This window comes from Misgurnus anguillicaudatus, chromosome 5 (genome assembly GCF_027580225.2).
Source record: "Misgurnus anguillicaudatus chromosome 5, ASM2758022v2, whole genome shotgun sequence".
NCBI lineage: Eukaryota > Metazoa > Chordata > Actinopteri > Cypriniformes > Cobitidae > Misgurnus > Misgurnus anguillicaudatus.
The window spans coordinates 26465326-26491963 of record NC_073341.2 but is presented as its reverse complement, the minus strand read 5'-3'; the positions used below and the strand labels follow the sequence as shown (position 1 = coordinate 26491963).

The following is a 26638-nucleotide window of genomic DNA, read 5'->3' as shown; positions in this document are numbered from 1 at the left end:
TATTGACTATTGGTAGAGTCATTCATCCAGTGGTCTTCTGATTGATCAGTTTGAATCTTGGATTTGGTTAAGTACAGTGGGGGTTAAAGGTGATGATCTGATATTAAACCTATTAAATTACAAATCGGTTGTTTGGTTTTGATTTAATGTTAACACATAAACACTACATATTACAATACAATATATTCATATTCTAACAATGCTCTCAGACATATTGTGTCCGAAACCTGGAAACGATTGCAGTTTTGTTCTCCTTCTTAAACCTGAGATCCCTTACAATAATCCCAATTATTATAATAACATAAAACAAAACTTAACCTTTTCATTTAAGTCCTGTACAGGTTAGGGAATTTACAATTCACAGCATTTTGTTCATGTAGGCTACCATAAAGCTGTTTTGGGGACCATGGGACCGGGGTCCACTATCAGGGCCATCAAGATGCCTTAAAATGATTTAAGTCAAAATAAGACAAAACAAGCATAACTTTGGATTTTAATTTTAAATAATACAAAACAATCTTAAACAACCATACATCATAAAATTAATTAGTGATTGATTGTTTTTATAATATTAAATATACATCTTTCTAGTTATTCCAAGCTCTAGAATATTTTATTGAATAGAAATTGTGACTGTTGGTCTTTTAAATATTGTTGTGTACAATTGGTGGTCTTGAAGTCAAAAAGGTTGAGGACCACTGTTCTGAAGTGCACAACGTGGGAAAAAATACATAAAAAAAAGATGTGCATATAACGTGGTTAGTATTTCTCGTCAGTAGCGTGTTGTCTTTGCTACACTGTAACTTAAATGTTTGTATGTTAAATACAAACAGGCCAACACCAAAAAGTTCATAGTTTCACCTGTGTGCTGTAAGAGATTGCATTATGCAATAACGTTACATATTATTGTGACAAATTTAGACAGTGTTAATATAAACAATAGTGACTGGCGCTAGATGGCGCTGTTCTAATCTCCTTTAACCTTACGGGTTGCCGTAGTTTTTAGTCACATGTCAGAATGTCAGTTGACTTACCGGAAGTAGTACAAATAATAAACAACGCCGTCTGCATATTCGCCTCTTTTCTGTTCATTTAACAGCATTTTGGACAATAATATGGAAGGGGCACTGGAGCAACATCTTGACGATACGTAAGTTTAAATAGTTATGTTCATTTTAAATCCGTTGAATACGGCAGTTATACATACTTAAGGTAAAGGAGAAGTGAAGTTAATTTGTGTTTTCTTCAACCAGGATGAAAAATCCTGCCATCGTTGGAGTGTTGTGTACAGACGCCCAAGGCCATAATCTAGGATGTAAGTAGAGTTTTGTTAGTGGTAACAATGTTATAACTGTATTTATGTATTGCATACTTCTTATACAATGTAAATATTAAAATTATTAGCCATTAAATATGACATGCTATAATTCCTGTGTAGTTTTTCTTCCCAAAGGTTTTTATTCTTGTATAATTATGTAAATATTACGTTGTTTTTGGCGTTGTAGTGTATTAGATGGAATGCGGTGTTTTTTTTAAAGGTGCAAAACTGTCTGATTCATGAGTTATGTTGATATCCCCTTACATCCCCTCATCTCTAGGATGTCGTGGCTCACTTTCAGATGAGCATGGAGGAGTTGTGTCAGTACTGGCCAGACAAGCTGCTTCCCTAACCAAGGACCCAACTGACTCCCCTACTGTGTGCCTGGAGTCTGACTGTGGGTAAGAATACAATTCAAACACTAGTAGAACGCATGCATAAAACAAAATCTACAGATATAATGGTTGTGGTGTCTTCCTTAAATGTATAAATGAATAATTCTGTCATTGCAGTAACATTATGGTGAGAACACATGGAACAATTACAGTAGCTGTGCATAAGATGGCATCATAAGTTAAACTACTTGCGGTTTCAGACTTATTATGTCAGAAATTGTGAGATATTGAATGTGTGCAGTGTTTTTAAATAGCTTTAATGGTTCATTGTCATCAACATGTTAGATTATTGATTGGCTGAGATTAAATGTCTTCCATCATACCAGATCATATCAGATGTGTTGTATGTCCATGGTTAATACCAATACTTGTATCTGCTCTTAAACTACAGCTCAGATGTGTGTACTGAATTTAGTTAAATATTGTTGATTAATAAAATTGTGTTATTTAAGGTCACAGATTTTGAATTTATGAATGTTTTTAGTTTCTGCTTAGTTTAATGAAAGTTAGTTTAATTAGTAACGAACTACCATAGAATGAACAGATGGGGGCAGTAGTTGTATTATGCTTGGCATAGCAGACTGCTGAAGATAATCAAATCTAAAAACGGTGACATTCATTAAATACAACAAAGACAACAATTAGTTGCATGGTTATGAGTTACATTTATATGTGTGGATAAAGTATACAAATTATAAAATGTAAGATATTCATTACAGTACTCATTTTTCTTGACCAATGAGTATAAAACTATAAGAATGAAAGCATTTAAAGGAAAACACCACAAATTTTCAATATTTTGCTATGTTCTTACCTCAACTTCGACGATATAATAAATGCCTGTCTTTTTTCGGTGTGTGCACTTAATCTTTGTGCAGCGCGTTGTGAATGTGTTGGCGTTTGGCCTCGCCCCATTCGTTCCTTGGGATCCAAACAGGGATGAATATTTAGAAACCACCAAATTCTATTCTAATATTTTATCCACTTAAAAAAAACCACATTTTATTCTTTAAATAGGGAAAACATGAAAGTGTTTGGTGGCTTCTAAGTTCATCCCTGTTTGGATCCTGGGGAGTGAATGGGGCGAGGCTAAATTCTAACACATTCACGATGCACTGTACAAAGATTAAGTGCACGCATTGAAAAAAGAGGTATGTATTGATTTGTCTAAGTTGAGGTGAGAACATAGTGGAGTATTGATCAATGGTGGTGTTTTCCTTTAAAATGAGTTGACTCAATCTATTGGAAAATGCATTTGAGGCTGAAATGTAGATAAGTCAATCAGGCTTGTCATGGCCGGTTTCTTCTGCATGTGTGTGATGGCCGGTGTCCAGAAACATTTTGGCTAACAGTTAACTTGTGATGACCTGGCTCATCTCTCCACTGTAAAAGATTCATGATTTTCACCTTAACTTGATTAATGAGAATCAGATACAAGTGTGAGCCAGTTTGTTGGCCAAATGTGCACTTATGGAATTTGACTTGGGGAGTTGCTGTGAGGTCATAATGTAAGCTCTGTAAAAATACGTAAAATCATGTGTGTACCATAAGTGTTAAAAGTTTATTTTCAATGTTTTTGTGGACCTTTTTTATAATTTGTCTTTTTTAAAAGCGGCAGGTCTTCAAAACATATAACCAGTTATTTTATGCTGAAAAGCAGAATTATCTATACATTATAACACATAACTTCATCACTTTTAGGAGAGAACAGTAGAAATAGATTTGACAGTATCAGTGGGCTACTTTAATACTTTTTACAGAGACTGTTTATTGCATAATCTAGCAAGAAGCAGCTGGTCAATTTCCTAATAAAATAAACATGTTCAAAGTTTGTGTGTCCTGATATCAACAGTGATATTTCTGTGGCAATCTAGCATATATGATAAAATCTGATTTATCTATCTGCATCCGAGTAAACTGCATAAAAACCACTTGGCAATGTTTTACCTTGAACTAAAGTAAAACACCATGTTTTGGTTCTGCAATATTCAAGTCAGTCTGTCATTTATTGTTTAACTTACTTGTTTTGGTTTAACAACTCTTACGGTTTAACATTTTTAGTGCATAAGCAAAACGTTAACCTTTCATATAATTTCCCCTGAAGTTGTCAGTTTAGTGATTTGCGTGCCTCGTGGTAATCATGCAAGGAAAAAATAAAACGATCTCTGTAATGAGTTACGCTTCAACAACTTGGTTTTGGGTTCCGGTCACGTGGTGGTCATACACAAGGGGTCGGTCTCTAGCTACACAGACGCACCGCCCTGGCAGCATCCAATCTCTGCCGGTCTGAGATATGTGACCATGAGAGTCTCAGAGACTGAGTCAAAATAAGTCTAAGTAAGTCTAGCCATGATCAGGAATGACTTTGATAAGATATACTATCATAAGAGGAGCTGACATTGGGAAATACGGATGTTCCCCGAGGCGTAACTGTAAAAGCGCGCGTGAGCACACATTCATTCAGAACAGGTCCTAATAAGTGAACCCTGAAATAAAGTCGCTGATATCATCTGCGGGAAATGGTAAGTACTACTATTTTAAACCCCTTTATTGTCGTTTCTCGTTTTCATTCTGGAGATTGGGATTTGGGGAAAGATTGTGTTTTAAATGTTTTTATAATTTTATTGTGGGTTTTATTGGATACTTAAAATAATTTATTTTTTGAGTTAGAAAATACTGTTTACTATAGTAAACTGTAGTAACATTTAAATTGTAGTATAATGTTATACACTGTTAATGTAGCCTATTTTATTCTGTAGTGAATTGATAAACTGTAGTAAACACTGTGGTGTACTAAAGTATAGGCTGCAGTATTTTCTCAAGTGGGATATAATGAAGAAAAAGCTGTTAGTTTTGTCATAACATGAATACACATTTGATTATCACAGTATAGTAGTTTCTAATTGTTCTGACTGTCCACAATCGACTGATATTGATAGGTGTAAAGTACTGCAATCAGGTAGCGCGCATTCACATGCACGCCGCGGGACTTGAACTCTTGTGCGCGCTATCCAGAGAGGAGCGCTATGCGGCTGCGGACAGCGCGCGACTGGATCAGCACTGGCGTTTGGGTATGTGAATAATTAATGCAACACTCTCGTGATTTAGACTACGTTGTTGGCTGTCGTAGTGTGATATTTTGAACTAAACTAAGTTTTAAGACATAACGGTCGTAAGGTGGTCGTATTTTGCGACGACTGCAGTTGAGGATGGAGTCTGGCAAGGTCAACAGCAGTCAATCACAGCGCAGTACAGGACATCCCACCCTGAAATCGCTCCTCTCTCTCTCTCCATCATGGAGAGGAGCGATTTCAGTGTGGGATGTTCTGTACTGTGCTGCGAGTTTTGGAGGGTTAACCCTTTACAGACTTGCAACACTGAAGCAGATAATTTATAGCAGATAATATAAGTATTTCTTCTGTGCCAAACCACCTCTTCCTTTTAAACCAAGAATGATTCGTGCTTGGTGTTTGATCACAATGAATATGAGTTGGTGTAATTTTTGTTAATCTTACCTTACTTAATTCAAAATTGTGAAAAGTTGTTAAAGTTGTTGTTAAAGTTTTGTATTTTACACTTAAAGCCCTGTTTTCAGATTGTTTATGATGAAATAGAACGGTTTTGTCTGAAATTTGGACATATGCGGCTGGCCCGAGAATTTTCGGGTGTTTGTTGTATCACCTCCCACCTCTACAATGGCTGTATAGGTGCACTGGAACAATCCTTCCTAAAATGCATTAAACTTTCGTTTACAAAGTCGTGAAACTCACCGAGTGGTCAGGGGTGTTTTACTGATATAATCACACAAAAATCGCTGCAAAAGATACTCTCCAACAGGTTTTATCATAGTTTTTGTCCAACTCCATTGACTTGTATTAGATGTGCTGTGAGGTACAGTATTACTCCGCGCCGAGACTTTGTTTGTATTCTTGCAATTGGCAAAGGCGAATTATCGCCACCAACTGGACTGGAGTGTTTATTATTCAAGCTCTCAACGGAAGAATATACGAGTGTGAGGCGTTTGGAAAAATAGGTCCACAAGTTTACAACGAATGCTAAAACACCTGTTGGAAGGCGTCTTTTGCAGCGATTTTTTTGTGTGAGTGAACACCCCTGACCACTCAATGAGTTTTACGTCTTTGTAAACAAAAGTTTAATGCATTTTAGGAAGGATTGTTCCAGTGCACCTATGCAGCCATTGTAGAGGTGGGAGGTGATACAACAAACACCCGAAAATTCTCGGGCCAGCATCATATGTCCAAATTGCAGTCAAAACCGTTTTATTTCATCATAAACAATCTGAAAACAGGGCTTTAAGTGTAAAATACCGAACTTGTCCTTTAATAGTATTGAAGTTCCAGGTAAGCGTGCATTATTAGGCTTTTGAATTACTCTCAAATTTCAACAGACTTTCTTTCAACTGCTTGTAAGGTGATCGTATGTGACAGAGATACACACTATACGATTTACACAAAGTTACACTTTTCTAAAATGGAGCCAGTATGGACACAGCTGTAAACTCTAATATGACATCTGTATGTGATAGGTCCTGTTTTACCTTATAAAAAGACAAATCCAACACAGGGGTCCACATTTACAGAAGTGTTAAATTCCACACAGACACAACAGCTTTTTATAAAGTTAAAAAAATAAACAGTCATGAAGGCTCCTTAAATCAAACATTTCTAACAATAAATGATAGGATAATTGTGTAGTAATGCATCTGTCAAGCCAATGTCTTAGACTGAATCACAGTACAAAGTACACACCTTAAAATTGCACCAGCCAATGATAGCAGATGTTGGGATGTTAAAACCCTGCAACGTGTTGTTTTTGTATCAGGTTCATCAAAGACAAGGTCTACAAGTTAAGCTTCCATTGCAGAAGATGACACAATAAGCTGTCAGCTCAGTTTCTCTTCATTTACCAACTATGCTACCAAAAGAGCAACACAAGTAAGTCAATTACAATTTTATTAATGTCCTGTTTAGAAGTTATTGTTATTTAGAAAGACAACATGGATTTTTTTGTAATTTTGTAATCTTTTTTCAGTGTATGAATGTTGTACAGCAGGTTGTATGACCTGCAAACCAATATTTTTGGATCAGACGCACCTTCACCTCTTAGATTTCACAGCTTTCCCTCAAGGATTTAGATCCGCATTCAGATGTACACAGTTTTGTTCTACCCAAAACATTTTGACTTTAACAAAAATGCAATTACTACTTGCTCTAAAGAGGATTTCAAGAGAGAAAGGCAGTTAAAAACAGGGTAAAAACAGTCTGCTTTGAGTGCCATTTCCTGCTCTTTAAGGCAAAGCATTAACACATGCGATCCTACATGTATGATAAAGACAAGCACACACACACATGCCCGAGCACATTCCATAGCACATGTAAGGAAGTGTTGTCACGTACAACACACTGGCCCAATTCATTGCTGTATAATCCTCTAAGCAGTTTCGGCATGCTTTAGCCCGCCACTTGTCTGTCTTTTTTTTGCAATAGCAGCCAGCTACTTAATGATTAAAGTTTTGCCGACCACATATTTTTATGAATGCCCCTTCTGCTTTTCTGTGTAGATCTGCGCAAAATAGGCATTTTTGCTATGGTCTTTAAGGATACATATATTATTATATATCAATATATAAACGTTTTCATTTGTAAATGTGCACACATGTTTTAAATGTTTTCATCAGCTGGAACATGATGTGCTGAATTTAACTGATCAGTACTTTATACTTGTGCAAGCTTTTAACTGGGTGAAATATTTTTGATGATCCGTCACTTTTGCAAAGGGGCTCACCGTTTGGTTAACCTCAAGCCGGGTGTTTATTTGAACGAACCTGTTAGCCTTTCTCTGTTCTTTGCTTAGCCTCTCATAGTTTTTTTATCACTAAGTGCAGTTTTTGTACTAGACATGCTTTGTATTTAGCTATAAAGAATGTCCAGATCCAGAATGATAACCAGTCTTACTGATAACCAGTGCAAAGCAGCATCCTCATATTAACTTTGATTTTAAACAAGACGTATACTGATGTCACAATGGTCCACTGCCTCAAAACTCAGAAATGTTTAAAGATTGACATAAATTACACCAGGTAATACTATATACGATATGATAATGGTTTAGGTTTATAATTAAATTATAATATATTTTCTAAAAAAATATAACCAATATACATCTTTCACATTCTTTCTGGAAAAAAAGAAAACATCACTCCCTTTGTTTCACTTGTCAGCCTAAACTTTGACACCTCATATAACTTTTTGAATTATTAAATCATTCAGTTAGTGCAAACCATATGCATATTGCAATATTTTGGTATATCTTGCAGCCCTATTGCAAAATTTGAAAAGGAGTAACAAGAAATCATGAAACAATACACTGTCAAAAATAAAGGTACATAGCTTTCACTGGCAGTACCCTTTAAAAAAGGTCCTTATGTACCACTTAGGTACAAATATGTATATTTGAACTGCCAATATGTACCTTTAAAGAACTAATATGCACTTTTTGGGTACAAAGGTGTACCTTCTTGAAAGGGTACTGGCCCATTGACATCTTTTGTACCTTTATTTCTGAGAGTTTGGGATTTGGATTTGTTTTTTTTATCTAAAGTAGAATAGAGGGTAAGAAACACCTACATCTAAATGAGAAAACTATACGATTATATATTATTGGCATATGTAATAAATTATTTGAGTAGCTTATATTTGATGTGCTCTTTTATCTGTATGTTGCAGAAGGTGAAGGGGTTCATGGGGTCTGGTGATAGTTAATGTTACGCAACTATATAACTCACTGCTTGTTGTGACGTTTCAGTGAGGGCAAGGCAGCCAAAATCCTCCACTATGAAGAAGTCAAGTCTACGAAGAGAGAAAAGAGCGAGATTGTGTATGTGGACCCACCAGATGGAGGTTGGGGTTGGATGGTGGTTCTGCATTGTTTCCTAGTATGTCCTTAGTCCCACTAATATATTTAAAGCTTCTTTGCCATGAAATACTATAATTTTGTAATGCAGAAAGATAAATGAGTTAAATGATAAATGAGTTAAATCTGTTGTTATGTTCTCAGGTGAATGTGTTGGTAATGGGCACACTGAAGAGCTTCGGGATCTTCTTTGTGGCATTGCAGGACGAGTTTGGAGGCTCGTCGGAGAGTATCAGCTGGATCGGGTCCATCATGTCAAGCCTCAGGCTCTCTGGAGGTACAGTCACCATAGCAACCACCCTTGTTTTAAAGGGTCAACATGACAGACATTTCATACATCACAGCTATTTGTCTGATCATTGGGCTAGCACTGGTTTACTTTGATTACCTTCAAACCAAAATATTCCTGATGGTCTCCAATACAAAGATCATGAGTATTTTTTGTTTGCTTGTGACCTGTCAGGTCCGTTGGCCTCAGTGGCGTGTGCAAAGCTGGGGAACAGAGTTACATCCATAATGGGGGCATTTCTTGTGAGCGCCGGCTTTATCTGCAGCATATTTGCCTCCAGCGTGATCTACCTTTACATTAGCATGGGGCTAGTTGTAGGTAGGTTTTTTTTATTACATACTAGATATTATAGTAAATGGTTATCAAATAGCTGTGTCTTGATAACTATTTTTTAAAGGATTAGTCAATTTTCTTAAAAAATCCAGATAATTTAATCACCACCATGTCATCCAAAATGTTGATGTCTTTCTTTGTTCAGTCGAGAAGAAATTATGTTTTTTTGAAGAAAACATTCCAGGATTTTTCTCATTTTAATGGACTTTAATGGAGCCCCAATACTTTTAATGCAGTTTTGACGCAGCTTCAAAGGACTCTAAACGATCCCAAACGAGGGTCTTCTCTAGCGAAACGATTGTCATTTTTGACAAGAAAAATAAAAAATATGCACTTTTAAACCACAACTTCTCGTCTATCTCCGGTTATGTGACGAGGCACCGCGACATCACGTAATTGCGTAATGCTGTGGAAAGGTCACGTGTTACTTATATGAAATGACATTTGCAGACCATTTTAAACATTAAACTACCACAAAGACATTAACAAGTATAATTCGACATACAACAACGTTGGAGTGGTCCTCTTTCTACACACTTGAAAACACTGGGGCATAGTTTCGCATATGTCATTGGTGACCTTTTGACGTATTACGTGAGGTCGCGCTGGTGCGTCACACGACCGGAGGAAGACGAGAAGTTGTGGTCCAAAAGTGCATACTTTTTATTTCTCTTGCCGAAAATGACAATCGTTTCGCCAGATAAGACTCCCTGTGCCTCGTTTGAGATCGTTTAGAGTCCTTTAAAACTGCATTAAAACTGTAAAGTGTCGGGGTCCATTAAAGTCCATTAAAATGAGAAACATCCTGGAATGTTTTCTTCAAAAAACATAATTTCTTCTTGACTGAACAAAGAAAGAGATCAACATTTTGGATGACATTGTGGTGAGTAAATTATCTGGATTTTTTTAAGAAAATTGACTAATCCTTTACTATTTGTACTCTTTTTTTTGTCACTAATGCAATTTTGATCATTCTAGGTCTCGGGTTTGCTCTGCTATATCAGGCCTCATCCGTTGTAATAGTGGACTATTTCCGAAAGAGGTTGGCAACTGCATATTCTATTGGACGCTCTGGCATGGGTCTGACCTTCGCCCTCGCTCCCTTCACTCAGCTGCTTTTGGATCAGTATGCTTGGCAGGGTAATACTCAATCTCATTATTACAAAATTGCAACCTACTTTATATATAAAAACACAAGGGTCAATTGACTAAACTTTGATGAGTTTACTATTATTCTTAAAGTCTGTGTAAAGTCAAATATTAATTGTGTTCTCAGTTTAGTCACACCACAGAAAAATGTCTTATTAACCCCAAATTTAAGTAAATAAAATAAGTTATCAAAATCTTGGAAAAACAGGCAGGATTCTCTGCATTCAAACGCTGGGGGTGTGTCCGTTGTTGGGGGTGTGTTCGCTGTTAGTGCTAAAAAATACTCAAACTCACAGCTTGCATTTAATCCGTAACTCAACAATTCAGTACTACACAGTCTTTGTAACGTGTTTCAGCAATACATTTCTAACATTTATAGTGTGTTTAGAAACAATTCTCTGTAAAGACTTTACACAGACTTTAAATGAGGAAATTTTTATGTTTAATGTAGGAAAATTAATAACAGTTTAGTGTCACTTACTCTTTATTAATATTTTCTAACAAAGATACAATATCCATTCAATTTTGAGGTTTAAAGGTCATTTATAGATGTTTCATTGGACGCACACAAACGGCCCTGGTTACACGTCTGGTCCGAAGTTAACTTCCGGTCTATGTTTGTTTATCGGTCTGGCTATTGGCTTAACTAACCTCTTATGGTTTTATAAAGAAGAGTAAAACAAACTATGAAAATTACAGTGGTGTGAAAAAGTGTTGCCCCCATCCAGATTTCTTACTTTATTGCATATTTGTCACATTTAATGTTTCAGATCATCAAACAAATTTAAATATTAGTCAACATGCAGTTTTTAAATGAAGGTTTTTATTATTAACGGAAAACAAAATGCAAAACTACATGACCCTGTGTGAAAAAGTGTTTGCCCCCCTCCAAAGCATAACATAACTGGTTTATCAAACATGAGTTCAGTTTTTCTAGCCACACCCAGGACTGATTACTGCCACCTGTTTGCAAGATGTCACTTAAATAGGACCTGCCTTACAAAGTGGAGTAGACCAAAAGATCCCCAAAAGCAACACATCATGCTGAGATCCAAAGAAATTCAGAAACAAATAAAAAAGAAAGTAGAGATCTATCAGTCTGAAAGGTTAAAAAGCCATTTCCAAAGCTTTTGGGACTGCAGTGAACCAAAGTAAGTAAACGTAACACAGCATTTTAGAAAAAGAACATCATACCAACAGTAAAATATGGTGGTGGACTTGTTGTGATAAATGGAACTATGAATTCTGCTGTCAACCAGCCATCTGTTCTTGACCTCTAGCTGAAGTGAACTTGAGTTTTGCAGCAGGACAATGATTCAAAACACACCAGCAAGTCCACCTCTGAATGGCTGAAGAAAAACAAAAAAGACTTTTGGAGTGGCCTAGTCAAAGTCCTGACCTGAATCCTATTGAGACGCTGTTGCATGACCTTAAAAAGGCGGTTCATGCTCGAAAACTCTCTAATGTGACTGAATTACAAAAGTCCTTCACAGGGCTATAACAGATTCAATGTTATCACAAATGCTTGATTGCAGTTGTTGCTGCTAAGGGTGGACCAACCAGTTATCAGGTTTGGGAGTCGAGCACTTTTTCACACAGGGCCATGTAGTTTTGGATTTTGTTTTCCCTTCATAATAAAAACTGCATCTTGTGTTATCTTTTACTAGTGTTTGCATTTCTTTGATGATCTGAAGCAGTAAAGTGTGGCAAATATGCAAAAACATAAGAAATCTGGAGGGGGGCATCACTTTTTCACACCACTGTATGTTGTGATAACATGAAATCCAAAAAAAAAATTTTTTTAGCTCTTTAGTGTACTCGTCCTTTGCCTAGTATTTTGATGAAATGTTTTGTATACATGGTAGTTTATATAGGAATAACAACCAATACTTGGGTGGCGTACTTAACTCTTTCAATACTTTTTTTAGAAAATACTAAAATAATTACGTTTTCCAAAAATGTTTACATTTTCATTATTTTATAACTTTTCATGTCTGTACTATTTTTCTACAATGCATTTAATAATAAATTAAATAATAAATCAGTGTGTCCAAACTTTGATTTTGTACTGCATAAGCAAACATACTTCTAAGGTGCATTGCCATTTATAACAGTATCCAAGACATAACCGCTATCTGTTTTATCTCTTATGTGCCTAGGTGCCCTGTTGATTATGGGTGGTCTGATGCTAAACCTGGTGGCCTCTGGGATGCTTCTGCGCCCCATTAATGTAACACGTCCAGCCTCTTTAACTTCAAACTCCGCCCAGTCCAAAGCTCCCCCTGACCCCCTAAGAGGATTGGAAAAAGACCCATCTAAAAACAACATAAATGGCAACACACCTGTGTCCAATGGCATCTCCAAAATGGACAGCTCCCCTTCCTTTCAAAGAGATACGCTTATCATAGATAACCCAGCGCAGAGCAATGCTCTCCCACATTTGGAACTTAAAAAACTCATTCAGAATGGAGTAAATGGAACCGACAGCAGCCAAATTAAAGTTGCCCCTGAGATGAATGGGGTATCTCCTGTAGATAATTTACTTGAGAAAACCAGAACTGAAAATGCACCTAAAAGTTTGAATAAAGTGTTGGACTTCTCGCTATTGAAGAACCCTCTCTTTTGCATCTACACCTGGTCGGTGGTCTTCAGTCAGTTGGCTTATTTTATCCCTTACTTTCATTTGTCTGCAAGGGCCCGGACCCTGGGCATCGACCCCATGGATGCCTCATTCATTATCTCTGTGGCTGGTGAGTCGTGTTTTTATAAACCTTTACCTTTGATCAACCGTTGTAAACCACAAACTCTTTCACTATCATCTACATAGGGGCGGTTTCCCAGACAGGGTTTTGATTCATCCAGGACTAGGACGTAGATATATTAGGACATTTAAGTCGTTTTTACAAACAACAACAAAAAAAACAATACTGGTGTGCATCTTGAGATGAGATGCAAGATGTTTTTTTAAATACAGTTTAGTCTGGGACTATGATAAACTCTTTCCAGGAAACCGCCCCAATAAGTCAGACTTTTCTCAGAAGTATTTTTGCTATATCCAAGAAACATGACATTTGAGGACATAAAAGGTGTAAAATAAAACTCCTCTAGTCAGCAGGTTTTATAGTGGTCTGGGGCTAAAACAGGTCAACTGTACACTAATGTGTAACAGAAGAAGAAAATCAATACCATCTAGGCCCAGCAAAGCTATGCAATGCCAAAAACAGTAGACAAAAAAGTCCACGCCATTGTTGGCATTGGCAGAAGATCAAATTTCATTGCTGTAACATTCATTGGTGATTTGTTTCAGGAAGCGCAAAAACCAAAACCTGAGAGATGCACTACACCCATTGTGCTTTGCGGCAAAACTCTCTAATATGGAGTTTAAGGCCTGTTGCAAAAACATAGTCAACGTCACATGAATTATTTGTGAGCAGTTTAAAATCTGCAGTGTTATGTAATGGCTGCTCTTTCATAAAAAATGTACACTGGCCTGGTGGCTAAAACCAGAGAGCTTCATATCAATAAAGGATGTAAATAAATATTTAAAAATAAAACCGCCACAGCATATAAAAATGTTCGGTATCTTTCATGTCATTTTATATATCAAGTTTGCCATGTCTAATCCAAGCTGTCAGTACTGGAAAAAAAGCTTCACCTCGGCAAAAAAGTCTCCCACCTGCATTCCGAGAGTTTTCACATCGGACATCGGGTGAGCGGGAAAACAACGGTACATTTACGGTACATTAACACGGGGTTTAGGCGTTAACGTTTCCCATTCACTTTTAATGGAATTGTGGATCCGTCTGCGCCACGTCAGTGCCGTTGCTTGCGGCAGAAGTTGAACATTTCTCAACTTTTCAAGCGGCAACGCGTGCGTCATCAGATTGCCTTATGCCAATTACATTTATGGAAGACCGGAGCATGTGTTGCAGCCACTGTGATTTGCTGTTGGCTACGCTTCAGACACGCCTTCCATCAAGCGTTAACGCTTTCGTCCCGTGTGAATGTAGCGTAAAGCTTAGGCCACTGAAAGCTGCTTCTTGTAGCAGGTTGCTCACTGAGGGCAGTCGCTAAGCAACAGCCAAAGTAGCTATCGGGAGGCTCTGTGGCTCCTTCCCCGGCTCTGAAGTGCCTGACATTGTGTGGTACACCACCAGGCCATCTATGTGGACAAAGGAATGCAGAAAGACGAGCCAAACCCGTTTTGTATTTTAATGAGCTGGTAGCAATCAGACATGCATTAGGGCTCCTTGTTCCTCAGTGTGGGCTCATTGTCCGTTTTTGATGTAGTGGAGACATCGTATTCGTCCAGTCTTTTTGTGTCCGCTGAGCAGAGTACATAAAGGCACAAACACCTGTCACATGCCCGATTACACCATTGAAAGTCCCACTACAAACTTTTGTGAATTTAAAGACGGTTTGCTACTTTTTGTCGGGTTCGTTGTGCAAAGCATGACAAGGACAGCTGTGAATCCCAATGGCCCTGCTGAGATTTAAACACACAAACAAATCGCAAAATCTCTCTGTGTACGGGCGGGACGCACCGGGACGTCACCTTCAGGGACACACAGAGGACATGCAAACATTGAGCAGATGTTTTGTTTTATGTCTGGGATGTATTAATGACTATCAGAAAGAAAAGTACAATGGATGTCACTGGGGCAAAAAAGTACACAGAGTGCATATTGGTATCTCAAATGTGAATATTGGCACCAAATGCACATTAGGGTACTTTCCTAGTGACCAGTGGTGGCCCGTGACTGCTCATCCGAGGGGCGCAAATTCAAAATAAGTGTTCGTGTGTCGTGTTGCTTGCGTTTTCAAAATATGTGTTTGTTGCGTCATGTAAACCATGTGCATTACGTGTTTTGTCAAAATAAGTGCCTGCTGCACATGCGTCAAAACTGTTTATGATTAAAGAGATGCTCATATTCCCAAAATACACGCAAGACACTCCCTTAACAGTAAACTCTGATTACACATGAGATTATGCGAGTATCTGCCAAACGTGAGCGTCTCTTTTATCATAAACCCTATAGACGCATCTGCAGCAGGCACTTATTTTGACAAGACACGTGATGCACATGGGATCACTCGACGCGCAGAACACATATTTTAAAATAAGGAACCACACACATGACGAGCTACACACATGTTGTGACGAACTTCGCATTGTGCGCCCTCAAAAAAAAGAAGTCACCGGCCGCCACTGCTACACTGTAAAAAATTTGCTGTAATTGTGCAGCTGGTCCGGATCGTACTTCATGCCAACAGCATGGGTGTGTGTAGGGTTTGTAAAAACATGTACAGTGACATTCAAAGGCCTGAGATTAAAATTTAGGATTTACCTTATTTAAATCTGCCAATAAATACGAAAATTCAAGCAACGATACAAAAAATTTACATTTTTTTAAAATAAAATTTACAAATCTATTTTTTGGTCTTCTGTTAAGTGGCTTTGCAGCAATGTTAAGCACTATACAAATAAACTTAATTTGAATTAAAATGAAATAGTATTTCATTGGTTCTGAACTTGTGACATCTACCATGCTACCATCAACAAACTCTGTACACATAGGTCACATTTTCACGGCTCGTAGAAACGTACAAGATGTTCTTTGGATCATTTACAAATCATGCTGGGATAGCATGGATCATCAGGTTTTACTCAGACTTGTTCAAGCAGAAAATATCAAATACTCAAATTTTTTTGAATGTTTATTTCTGAAATTAATGTTAATGTTTAAATAAACTTAAAAATTACAATCAAATAATAAAAAAGCCAAAGTATTGAAAATTGTATTCATTGGAAACATTCAGGGTTCCCATGGGTCCTTGAAATCCTTGAAAGTTGGTGAATCTGGGGAAAACAAGTCCAGGCCCTGGGAAGTTTTTGAAAATATACATACATAGATACAGGTCATTCAAAATAAAATCATTCCCTGTGCAGTGTAGGATAATATCATAAAAATTCTAGACTTTTTAAGCACACGTCCTTTACTTTAAATTAGGGATGCACCGAATCCAGGATTCGGAATCTTAGATTTTTTTTCCACCGAACCGAACCCTAGGCTTGCGCTACGCTGGTCGATGTCACGCGGCCGTTGATTACACATATCGGGTCCTGACGTGGGGATAAGCAGGGTTTTTTTTTCGGTGAGCCTTAGGGGCGGTTCACATTTCGTGGACGCACCTGGAAAAAACGAGTGCATCGCACTGCATCGCTTACATTATGCATAGGCTTATGGTAAGTGTCAAAATAGTTTTTCCCACTTGTCATTCTGGCATAATGTTGCCTATCCTTTTTTTACAGTTAAAGCAACACCAAAGAGTTTTTTTTTCCTTAAAATAACGTTTCCAAAAAAGTTTCAGTGGTTCATCCACACAAAACAGGGTGAATGGCACTTTCACATTCGCTTTGCAGCCCTCTATCGGCCAAAACCGCACTAAAGAAGTTTCCAACCGTCGGGTAGTGGTCCTGTAGTTCGAGTGAAAACTACAAAAACTTGCTTTACGGCAGACCTACAATCCAATCAGAGCCAGCTATGCTGCAGTATTTACGACAGTGGTAATGAACAATTACGCTTCTAACCTGTAGGGGGAGCAAAGAGCCAGAGTTCTTTAGTGTTGCTTTAAAATCAAATAAAATGAAAAATACACTGCTGTGGACGTTGTTTACTTCATTAATGTGTTTTACTGTGTTAATGGAATAAGGATGCGAGTAGGATTCGGTATTCGGCCGAATCTTAAACAGTGGATTCGGTATTCGGTCGAACCTAAAAAATCTGGATTCAGTGCATCCCTACTTTAAATGCTTATATCTTCTGTATGCTAATGTTGATTCATACCAAAATGCTTTTTTGCATAGTTGTGTTTGACAAATGAAAACGTCTCGGGTTACATATGTAACTGTTGTTCCCTGAGAAGGGAACGAGGCGCTGCACCTCCCTTGCCATACTTCCAGCGTCCCTGTAACGCCGTTTTTGGCAATATTTCAGATAGCGATATACTTCCTGGCCCCCGCGTCACCCCATCTTTGTCGTTAAGCCTCACCATTGGTTGAATTTGAAATACACATTCAGACGCACTTAGGCCCCTGGAGGCGTCCCCAAAGTGTCACCGCAGTGACGCAGCGCGAGTTCCCAAGAAAGGGAACTGTAACAATGTATCTTAAAAGGTAACACGATGTAACCTTGTTCTCACTTGAAATGTATCCCCACATTTAGTCCTTGAATTTGAGGCTATTGGACCTGGAAAGTCCTTGAAAGGTCCTTGAATTTGAAGTTAACTAAGGTGTGAACCCTGAACATTAATAATAGCTATAATGCAAATAACATAGAGAATTTTCCATGAACGGTCATGGGTTTGAAGGAACAAACATATTGATAATGCACCTTGTAATTCACTTTAGATAAAAGCGTCTGCCATAATGCATAATTGTAACTGAAAAGGCCTGTATTAAATTACAACAAATTAGTAGTCCCAGACTTTTTTTAGACCCAGTTATATGAGCTGTTGGGTGTATATAGGTATATGCAATTTGTTACTGGTATATACCCTGCTGAAAAAACAGCATCAAACCAGCATGGACCAGCATGGGAATTATGCTGGTCTATGCTGGTTTAGCTGGTGGTCCCAGCATACCAGCACCAAAACACAACATATGCTGGTATGACCAGCATGGGATGCTGGTGCTAATGCTGGTTTAGCTGGTGCTAATGCTGGTTTAGCTGGTGCTAATGCTGGTGCTGATGCTGGTTTGATGCTGGTTTAGATGGTGTTCACTAGCAAACCAGCACCAAAACACAACATATGCTGGTCTTGCTGGTATGCTGGTTTTTTCAGCAGGGTAGGCCTACATTTGCCGTTTTTCCAGTCATCTGTGATGACTTCCCTACTGAAAAATCCTGCTAATACCAGCATAAGCTGGTGAGCTGGTTTTAGCTTGTCTCCCAGCTTGGTTTTAGCTAGTATTGCTGGTGTAGCAAGCTGGTCTAGCTGTGTTTTGGTCACTTTTTAAGCTTGTCTAGCTGGACTAAGATTGTCAGGCTGGAAGACCAGCTGACCCACCAGCTTGACCAGCTTTGCCAGGCTGGGAGGACCAGCCTAAACCAGCTACTGCCAAGTTAAACCAGCTAACTGAACCATCACACATACTGACTGCAAGACACAGACAACACCTGCGCGCATGATGTCAAACACACGTGTTATTTGTGATACGCGGATGTATGTATTTATGCTGCGCATATCAGAGTGTTTTACAGTGACAGCTAAAGTTGGCGCGCGTGCCTCACCCCCTAATCAAAGAGAGCCGTACCTGAGACGCCCTCTGCAAACCGCACCGCAACCTGGTACAGTACATAGCGATGAGACCGGTAAAACGAATCTTACTTTGGGTGCCAAATGTAGTCGGGTATGGTACGGTTTACATAACGTAAGTACACTCTGAACAGGAAAACAGATTGGGCTGGAGGCTTCAATGTCAGTTGTGGGAAAACACTGTTAGTATGTTGATAACTTTGGATTTCAGCATTTGATTGACCTTAAGGTTACATTTTTACAGAATATATTTTCAAAGTAATGTTGGTTTCTCATCAACAGGTATAACAGAGACAGTGGCTCAGCTTGCATCCGGTTGGGTGACGGACAAGAATCTGGTTCACAAATATCACTATCATAAGGCTTACCTGATTCTGTGTGGTGTGGTTAATCTTCTCTCGCCCCTGGCCACCTCTTACATCCTGCTCATGGTTTATGCTGTTTTCTTTGCTATCTTCTGTGGGGGTTATATGGCGCTCCTGCTTCCTGTGCTGGTGAGTAATGAATAATAGACATGTGTGTGTGATATTTTCACAACAAAGTATAAAGTTTAAGCAATGTTATACATAAACCCAAAGTTATACATAAACCCACTCCAAATATGTCATTCTCTGAATATTTAAGAAAAAAATCCAAATCCATGTCTTGTATAATTTTACTTTTATTATTTCTCATTAATTTCCTTATTTATTTATTTTTTCAGGTGGATTTGGTTGGTTCTGAAAAGCTCAATAACTCCATGGGGTTCTCAATGTTCTTTGTGGGGCTTGGCTGTTTAACAGGTCCTCCTCTGGCAGGTACAGTATGTGAAGTTTGGATATAAGCCCCATGACTCTGATTATGTAAGCAGTAACCATTAATGTGCAAATCTGTTTTACAAAAAGTGAATAAACAGTATAGCTTAAAGGAATATTCCATTTTCTTAAAAGAAAAATCCAGATAATTTACTCACCACCATATCATCCAAAATGTTGATGTCTTTCTTTGTTCAGTCGAGAAGAAATTATGTTTTTGAGGAAAACATTGCAGGATTTTTCTCATTTCAATGGACTTTAATAGACACCAACAATTAACACTTAACTCAACACGGAACTGTTTTTTTCAACGGATTTTCAAAGGACTATAAACAATCCCAAAACGAGGCACAAGTGTCTTATCTAGCAAAACGATTGTCATTTTTGAAAAGAAAAATAAAAAGTATGCTCTTTTATACCACAACTTTTAGTCTAGGTCCGGTCCAGCGCGACCTAACGTAAATGCGTAGTGACGTAGGGAGGTCACAGAAGACAAACGCGAAACTCCGCCCCAGTGTTTACAAGTGTGTTGAAAGAGGACCGTTCCTACGTTTTTGTATGTCGAATGATACTAATTAATGTCTTTGTGTCAGTTTATTGTTTACAATGGTCCGCAAATGTGCGTTTTATATATGTAACACATGACCTCCCTACGTCACTACGCATTTACGTTTGGTCGCGCTGGACCAGATCTAGACGAGAAATTGTGGTTTAAAAGAGCATATTTTTATTTTTCTTGTCAAAAATGACAGTCGTTTCGCTGGATGGGACCCTTATGCCTCGTTTGGGATCATTTATAGTCCTTTCAAACTCCGTTGAAAAAACTGTTACGTGTTAGGTGTTAATTGTTGGTGTCTATTTAAAGTCCATTAAAATGAGAAAAATCCTGCAATGTTTTCCTCAAAAAACATCATTTCTTCTCGACTGAACAAAGAAAGACATCAACATTTTGGATGACATGGTGGTGAGTAAATTATCTGGATTTTCTTTAAAGAAAATGGAATATTCCTTTAAGAAACACTTGACCAGTTAATGCATAAGGCCAACTTAACTTCTGTGTGGATTGAGGGCATTGAGGCTATACAGTTTCATATTTCTTTTTAAGTGGGGGTTCACATTGGAGACATGTTGTCTCATGTCTCCAAAATAGCCTTACCTGTCTGTTTAGATTTAAAGCAGCTTAAAGCAGCCCAGCATTAGTTTGTTTGGCTTTCCAGTTTGTTTATAGAATCCTTAAGCAAGACATTTTTAAATAAGTCAAAAATGTGGTTTTATGCATGCTGTATTGAGAATAGGTTACAGTGTTTTTGTTGCGATTTATTAATAGCTTAATCACAGATACCAAACATTACTGTATACTATTATTATTATATAGATGTTAACAGGTCTAAAAAGAGGTACAATTCTCAAAAACGCAACACTTCTTGAAGAAGGGCCCCTTTGGAGCAACTATAGACCTTGCCTTGAACTCTATAACACAGTTATGTTAACATGAACCATCTTGTCAGAGCCCCCTCCACAATCCCCCACCTCCAAAAATAATGAGCAGCCGGAGAAGCAAAACTGATTTGTCTACCCTACCCAGGGCCTTTCCGGGTTCTTCTTACATGAATACTAGAAACTTGCCTGAAGTCAATGCATTTTCAGTAGGTGTGGAGAGATTTGTGGCTGGAAAGTGAAAATATATCCGTCATATAATCTGAATATAATCATATATCCGTCCATCCTAAATGTTGTTCCTACAATTGTGTTCATTCCCAGGTGAAAAAATAGTATACTTCCATAGTGTACTTAAAGTGCTTTATTTTCGCACACTAATTTTGTACTTAATATACTAAAAATTCATCTTTAGTACTTCTTAATATTCTTAAGATCATCTAAGTGTACTTCACTGTGTTACTTTGAGACACCATAAATATGAACTAAAATGTGCTAAAAATGTATTTAAAAAATGTATTTACGTTCCACTAGTAGTAAAGTTGAACCCATCTTTGTATGAAAGTTGAGTTCAAGTTTAATACAAGTGTTAACTAAATATATATTTTTAATACAGAGATAGTATGTTAAAAGTGCATTTTAGTTCATATTTATGGTATCTCAAAATACCACAAATAAGTATGCTTAGATAATTTTCAGAACATCTTAAGAAGTACTAAAGATGAATTTTTAGTATATTAAGTACAAAATTAGTGTGCAAAAATAAGCACTTTAAGTACACTATGGAAGTGTACTACCTTTACCTGGGTTGTGCATAGGAACACTGTTAGACTTAACTGTAATTTCTACAGTTACTTACCACAAAATGCCCAGTAAAATATCATCATTTTCTTTTCCAGCCCATTACTGTAATAAGCATTGCATTATGGGTATTAACGTTTAATTTACGGTGATTTACTGTATGTTTTGAATTTACAGTGGACTGCTGTAAAACAACAGCAGTAGTGCTACTGTAGTTAAATAAAACAGTGTTATAAAAGCATATCAAATGGAAAAATAAAATATATCTATGAAATGAAATACATTTTATTTGTTATGCTTTTAGCAAATTTTAAAATGTGATTTGTTTTTCAGCAGTGTAAATAATTTATTGAAAATTGTAGATCAAAACAAGAAAGGGATTATGGATAAATGCTTGACCGTCAGATTTGAATTTGACCTCAAGACTTCACAACACTAGTGACGCCAAGATTTCGCACCTCGGAGTGTCGGGAGAGTGACAGAAGAGGCTACTTGAGGAGTGTAGCGAGTAACTTTTCTCAAGTGACTCTGTGGCACTGTTACGGACCTACGACACGGGTCACTAGGTTACAGTAAGGGTATTATACTGTAAAATGGGTTTGCGGTAAAGGCATCATACTGTAAAAAATATGTACAGTTATGGTACTGTAATGGCAGCGAGTTACCGCATATATACAATAAAAAGTCTAAGACTGAAAGTTTTTAATCAAGCCCACTAGGAAAATTTTGCTAGCTGTGTGACGTTAAAGAGAGTATTTTCACATAGTAAAATGCAATGGGGGGATTAGACCCTATTTTTTGTAAAAAAATCAATATTTAAGAAAAAATCTGTTGCATTTTGTCTTTAAGGCTTCCTGTACGACTACACTCAGACCTACGACTGTTCGTTTTACCTGGCAGGGGTGTGTTATCTACTATCATCGGTTTCTCTTTTCTTGGAGCCTCTGGCGAGACGCTGGCAAGCCAAAAAAAATCTGAAGACATTAAATGAAGAGCTAATGTGGAGTAATGGCTGCTTCTGCCCAGCACCTCAAAGAAATGGTGCTGTATAAGACTTTTAAACCATGTCGTGCGGTTCACCCCTTGTGGGGTAAATGAAAGAGGACCTGAACTTTTGAATGGACCACAGTATGCATGGCAAGCAAATGAAAGTTTATTTAAATGCTGAGATTTATCTATGACCAACACAATACGAATGCTTGAGGACACTACAATGCAAAAGTTTTTGCAAGATTTTGAGTTTTGATACAAATCAAAAACTGTCAATCAGCACATACTGAGTCTTAAATGTCATTATTTAAGCATTTTTTATATTAAGTGTCCCTACATGGTTTCAATCTAGCACATAGTCAACAAATCAAAGATCTTCCTGCGTCCACTGGCTTGATCTGTGTGTAACTTGGACCACAGGGCAAATGGACGAATTTGATGGTGATGGTTCTAGGGGTGTCCTGAAGTACCACACCAGTTATCCAAAGTTTTTATCTGATTCTGTCCCAACCCACTTTTTCTTTTATTTCCTAAGCAGATTGAATAACTAGGGTATATTTCATCACGGTTGGAGCTAAATTTACAGAAAGGTGACCCTTTATGGTTTGACACCCCTATTTTATGCAATAAGTTTGTAAAGGGCTGCCACATAAAGCTGTGTCCCACATTCTGAGCCTTGAATGCATATATGTGTTTATGAATTTTTATAACGTTTAGTACTATGTACAGAACTGTATATGCTGGGCCACACTGACTGACATTAATATGGATCAAGTTTAATTTTGTCACTTGGTTTGAAAGATGTTCTGGTCCAGTATCTCAATATTCCAAACATGTTTTTTCTTGGCTGGTGCCAAATGACACACTGTAGTGTTCACTACTAACAACCAAGTGATTTTCTGGAACAAACCGCTGCATTCGGATTATGAGTGAAAAGCCTTACTAATGAGCCAAGAATTGCAGGAATTAGGTCAGTTGGTTGGTGGGTTCACGTGTACTGGAAACCCAGACGGTGAGCATTTATGCAGGGAGTTTCTTTGCAATTTTGGTTGCATTAAATATCTCACAGTGCAGCTCTGTTGATCACCAGTTTGCCTTTGTATGCAGCGGCTGTGCTAAATGTCCTGTAATGAGAGCCAAAGATGCAACAATAATTTATAGCTCTATGCATTTGAGCATGTCCTCCTTATTTAGCAAAGTGCATTAATTACTGCTCACACACTGCCCTCTAGTGACACACACTGTGTACTGCCACTGGAATGCTGGGTCAATTCATGCAAGCCATGCTCTGTAGAGCTTTAAAAAGCACAGTTACTTTATTTTAGCAACACTGTGATGTTAAACTGTTTATATGACTATATACGCACATATGTAACAACTAAATGAAATAGAGACATTATGTAGCAATTGTTTTCAAGATTTTCATTATTATTTCATTTAGTGCTCTTTGAAGGGTGGGTGGTTTGTGTCAATAATGTTATCTTTAATTGTAAACTGCCTTTAAGACAGCTGCTTTTTGGATAGGGGCACTTGTCATGGACAGTGACTTCAGCAGTTATACTGTACTGTTTTGGAGGTTGTATAGCTTGATGCTATGGGAATAATTATGTGAAAGGTATTTTATACTTTTACTAAAGGTTTGGGGGACAATATGTTGTCATTTCCTGAAATGTTTGTTGATTTCCATAAGATGTTTTTAAGGTTTCCCATATTTAGAGTTTTGGGGAAATGAATATCTTACTGATTGTATTAAGATGGAACAGAACATTTTAACATTTAAACTTTTTATTTTTATATAATAATGACTTGTTTATATGTGGTATGTTTGTTATTTTAAAGCACACATTTATTTATTTAATAGATTATGCTAAAATCACAAAATTACACAATGTGGTATAAAAAATGCTTTTATTGAGATTTCATGTAGTGCATACAGCAATGCCAAATGGTATTTTAAAACATTTCTTAAATATAAAAATATACATTATATTCTATTACATCAGTAGCATACCTAAGTTTTAACATAATCATAATTATAAGTATATTAAACAAAATATATAATTTACAAAAAATAATAATACCATAGATAAGGCAGCAAGATATACCATAAATGTGCATATCGCAATATGAATATAGTGATGGTTTGCAATAAATAAATGATGCTAATACTTTAAAATGTTATGAATAGTTTTAAGATGATGCAGATAGAAAAGAGATTTCAGAGACAGAGAAAGTAATTATTTCTTTTTTAAGAAATCATGAAAAAAAACTCAATTAAATAGATTTTACAACCTAAAAGTATTATCATAACATATAGCATTTCCCCTGAATATCGTGCAGCCCTATCCATATCTTAAGTGAAAAAGCTGGTACTTACAGAATTTGTGATGTGGGCTGATACGTTGCACTTGTTTGATGCGTAAGCGCTGCTGACTGGATACCCACAATGCAACACTGACATCCTGTGGACACCGAAACAACTACATAACAAAATGTTTGGGGAATTTTAAACTTTTGAGCTTAATCTCACTTGTGTATTACAACAACACCCACAAAACTGTCATGGGAAAGAAATATAAAGACATAAGAGGCTTGTAAGCAAAAACAAACCATCACAGTTTCTTTGATGACCAACTTGCACCTGTGGATTTGTCAGCAGGACAGCTATGGGTTTGTCAACCTGGAAGTGATTCAAATCAGAACATTAGTTGAAAATTAAAGAATAGATTTAGCTGTTATGTGTGTGCATGTGAAAAATGTTGATAGATATGAACAGTGACCAACGGTAGAAAGGTTTTTCTGATGATTCCAATAATTGATCGAACAGAACAGTACAGATATCATACATTTATAAATACCTCTTTAAAGGGCCAAATCTGGCTATACTTGAATTTATATAATATTCATAGTAGACTTAGTAAGATCAGAATGAAGAAAACCTCTTTTAATTCAGAGGTTGTGCAAGAGCAATGAGCAAATGTTTGGAGAGTCATGTTAACATGCTCTTTCATTTTTAGAATGAGAAATGGACAGTACACAAAGAGATTATGTAAATGAGACCAGGGGAGGGACTGGGTGTTACCATGGAGACCTACTGTTACCAAGTTACCAGGCCTATTCCATAGCATCTGAGCGCAAGCAAATCAGTAATACTGTGGTGAAGATACAAAGAAAATATTAGAGCCTACATCTGAATATATTTGCCAGCGCCCATTGCAGATTTGTATTTTAATCTGAAACTAACCTCTCTATTCAGGAAGACTGATTTCCTAAAGACAAATCAAAACGTTTTCAAAAGGTAACCTAGTACCATAAATGCATTGTGAAATTGTAGTTGAGGAGCAAATTTGAAAATCTATTGAATTTCTAGAGATATGTAATCACTTTTTTCTACAATTTTATATCCTTAGGACAGTTTGTTAGTAAATTAATTTGGATCTACAGTATTTTACCACCTCACAGTACTAAGACCCACATCCTTATGTACTCAGTTCATGTCAATAATGCTTTAAAGATCTACTCGGTACTATAAACCATAAACAGGAACCATTGTTTCTGAACCAACACAATAAGACGATCATCTAATTTAATATTAGGACTACCTTAGATCCAATAGGGAATAGGAATTTTATCGTATTATAGGAATTTTAGTATATTTGTTTTAGTTCATTTGACCAAAAACCTGAACCTCTGTATGATCCATGTGGTGCTGTAACTGGAATCCCAACCCTCCTGCCTACATGTGTTAAAATGAGGGGAAATAAGTTTTATCCATAGTTAAAGTACCCATGCTGTGAAAACACAGGTGAAAAAGTAGTACACTTCCATAGTGTACTTAAAGTGCTTTATTTTCGCACACCAATTTTGTACAAAATACACT

At 37.2% G+C, this 26638-nt stretch overlaps 2 protein-coding genes and 1 non-coding gene across 3 annotated transcripts; 2 read left to right on the top strand and 1 right to left on the bottom strand.

The window, feature by feature from the left end:
- The first annotated feature begins 992 nt into the window (after positions 1 to 992).
- On the top strand, positions 993 to 2169 carry lamtor5 (late endosomal/lysosomal adaptor, MAPK and MTOR activator 5). The gene is made up of 4 exons (XM_073867853.1): positions 993 to 1150; positions 1254 to 1317; positions 1604 to 1719; positions 1831 to 2169. Exons 1-4 carry the CDS (start codon positions 1116 to 1118, stop codon positions 1889 to 1891), a joined length of 276 nt encoding a protein of 91 aa, XP_073723954.1. The 5' UTR covers positions 993 to 1115; the 3' UTR covers positions 1892 to 2169.
- A 701-nt stretch (positions 2170 to 2870) lies between these two features.
- Positions 2871 to 24563, top strand: slc16a4 (solute carrier family 16 member 4). The gene is made up of 11 exons (XM_055168369.2): positions 2871 to 4235; positions 4653 to 4784; positions 6556 to 6668; positions 8539 to 8668; positions 8791 to 8923; positions 9110 to 9253; positions 10247 to 10408; positions 12577 to 13167; positions 19019 to 19230; positions 19440 to 19533; positions 22618 to 24563. Exons 3-11 carry the CDS (start codon positions 6646 to 6648, stop codon positions 22818 to 22820), a joined length of 1692 nt encoding a protein of 563 aa, XP_055024344.2. The 5' UTR covers positions 2871 to 4235; positions 4653 to 4784; positions 6556 to 6645; the 3' UTR covers positions 22821 to 24563.
- A 458-nt stretch (positions 24564 to 25021) lies between these two features.
- LOC129413806 (uncharacterized) lies at positions 25022 to 26637 on the bottom strand. The gene is made up of 2 exons (XR_012369677.1): positions 25369 to 26637; positions 25022 to 25238 (listed from the first exon to the last, which is right to left on the bottom strand). It is a non-coding gene; the product is annotated as an uncharacterized protein (transcript).
- Between the last annotated feature and the right edge of the window lies 1 nt (position 26638).

Coding starts and splice junctions, on each gene's coding strand:
- lamtor5 (XM_073867853.1), top strand. CDS start 1,116: ATGGAAGGGGCACTGGAGCAACATCTTGACGATAC. Junction 1,318..1,603: donor AAGGCCATAATCTAGGATGT/AAGTAGAGTTTT, acceptor TCTCTAGGATGT/CGTGGCTCACTTTCAGATGA. Junction 1,720..1,830: donor TGCCTGGAGTCTGACTGTGG/GTAAGAATACAA, acceptor CTGTCATTGCAG/TAACATTATGGTGAGAACAC.
- slc16a4 (XM_055168369.2), top strand. CDS start 6,646: ATGCTACCAAAAGAGCAACACAA. Junction 9,254..10,246: donor TAGCATGGGGCTAGTTGTAG/GTAGGTTTTTTT, acceptor TGATCATTCTAG/GTCTCGGGTTTGCTCTGCTA. Junction 19,231..19,439: donor CGCTCCTGCTTCCTGTGCTG/GTGAGTAATGAA, acceptor TTATTTTTTCAG/GTGGATTTGGTTGGTTCTGA.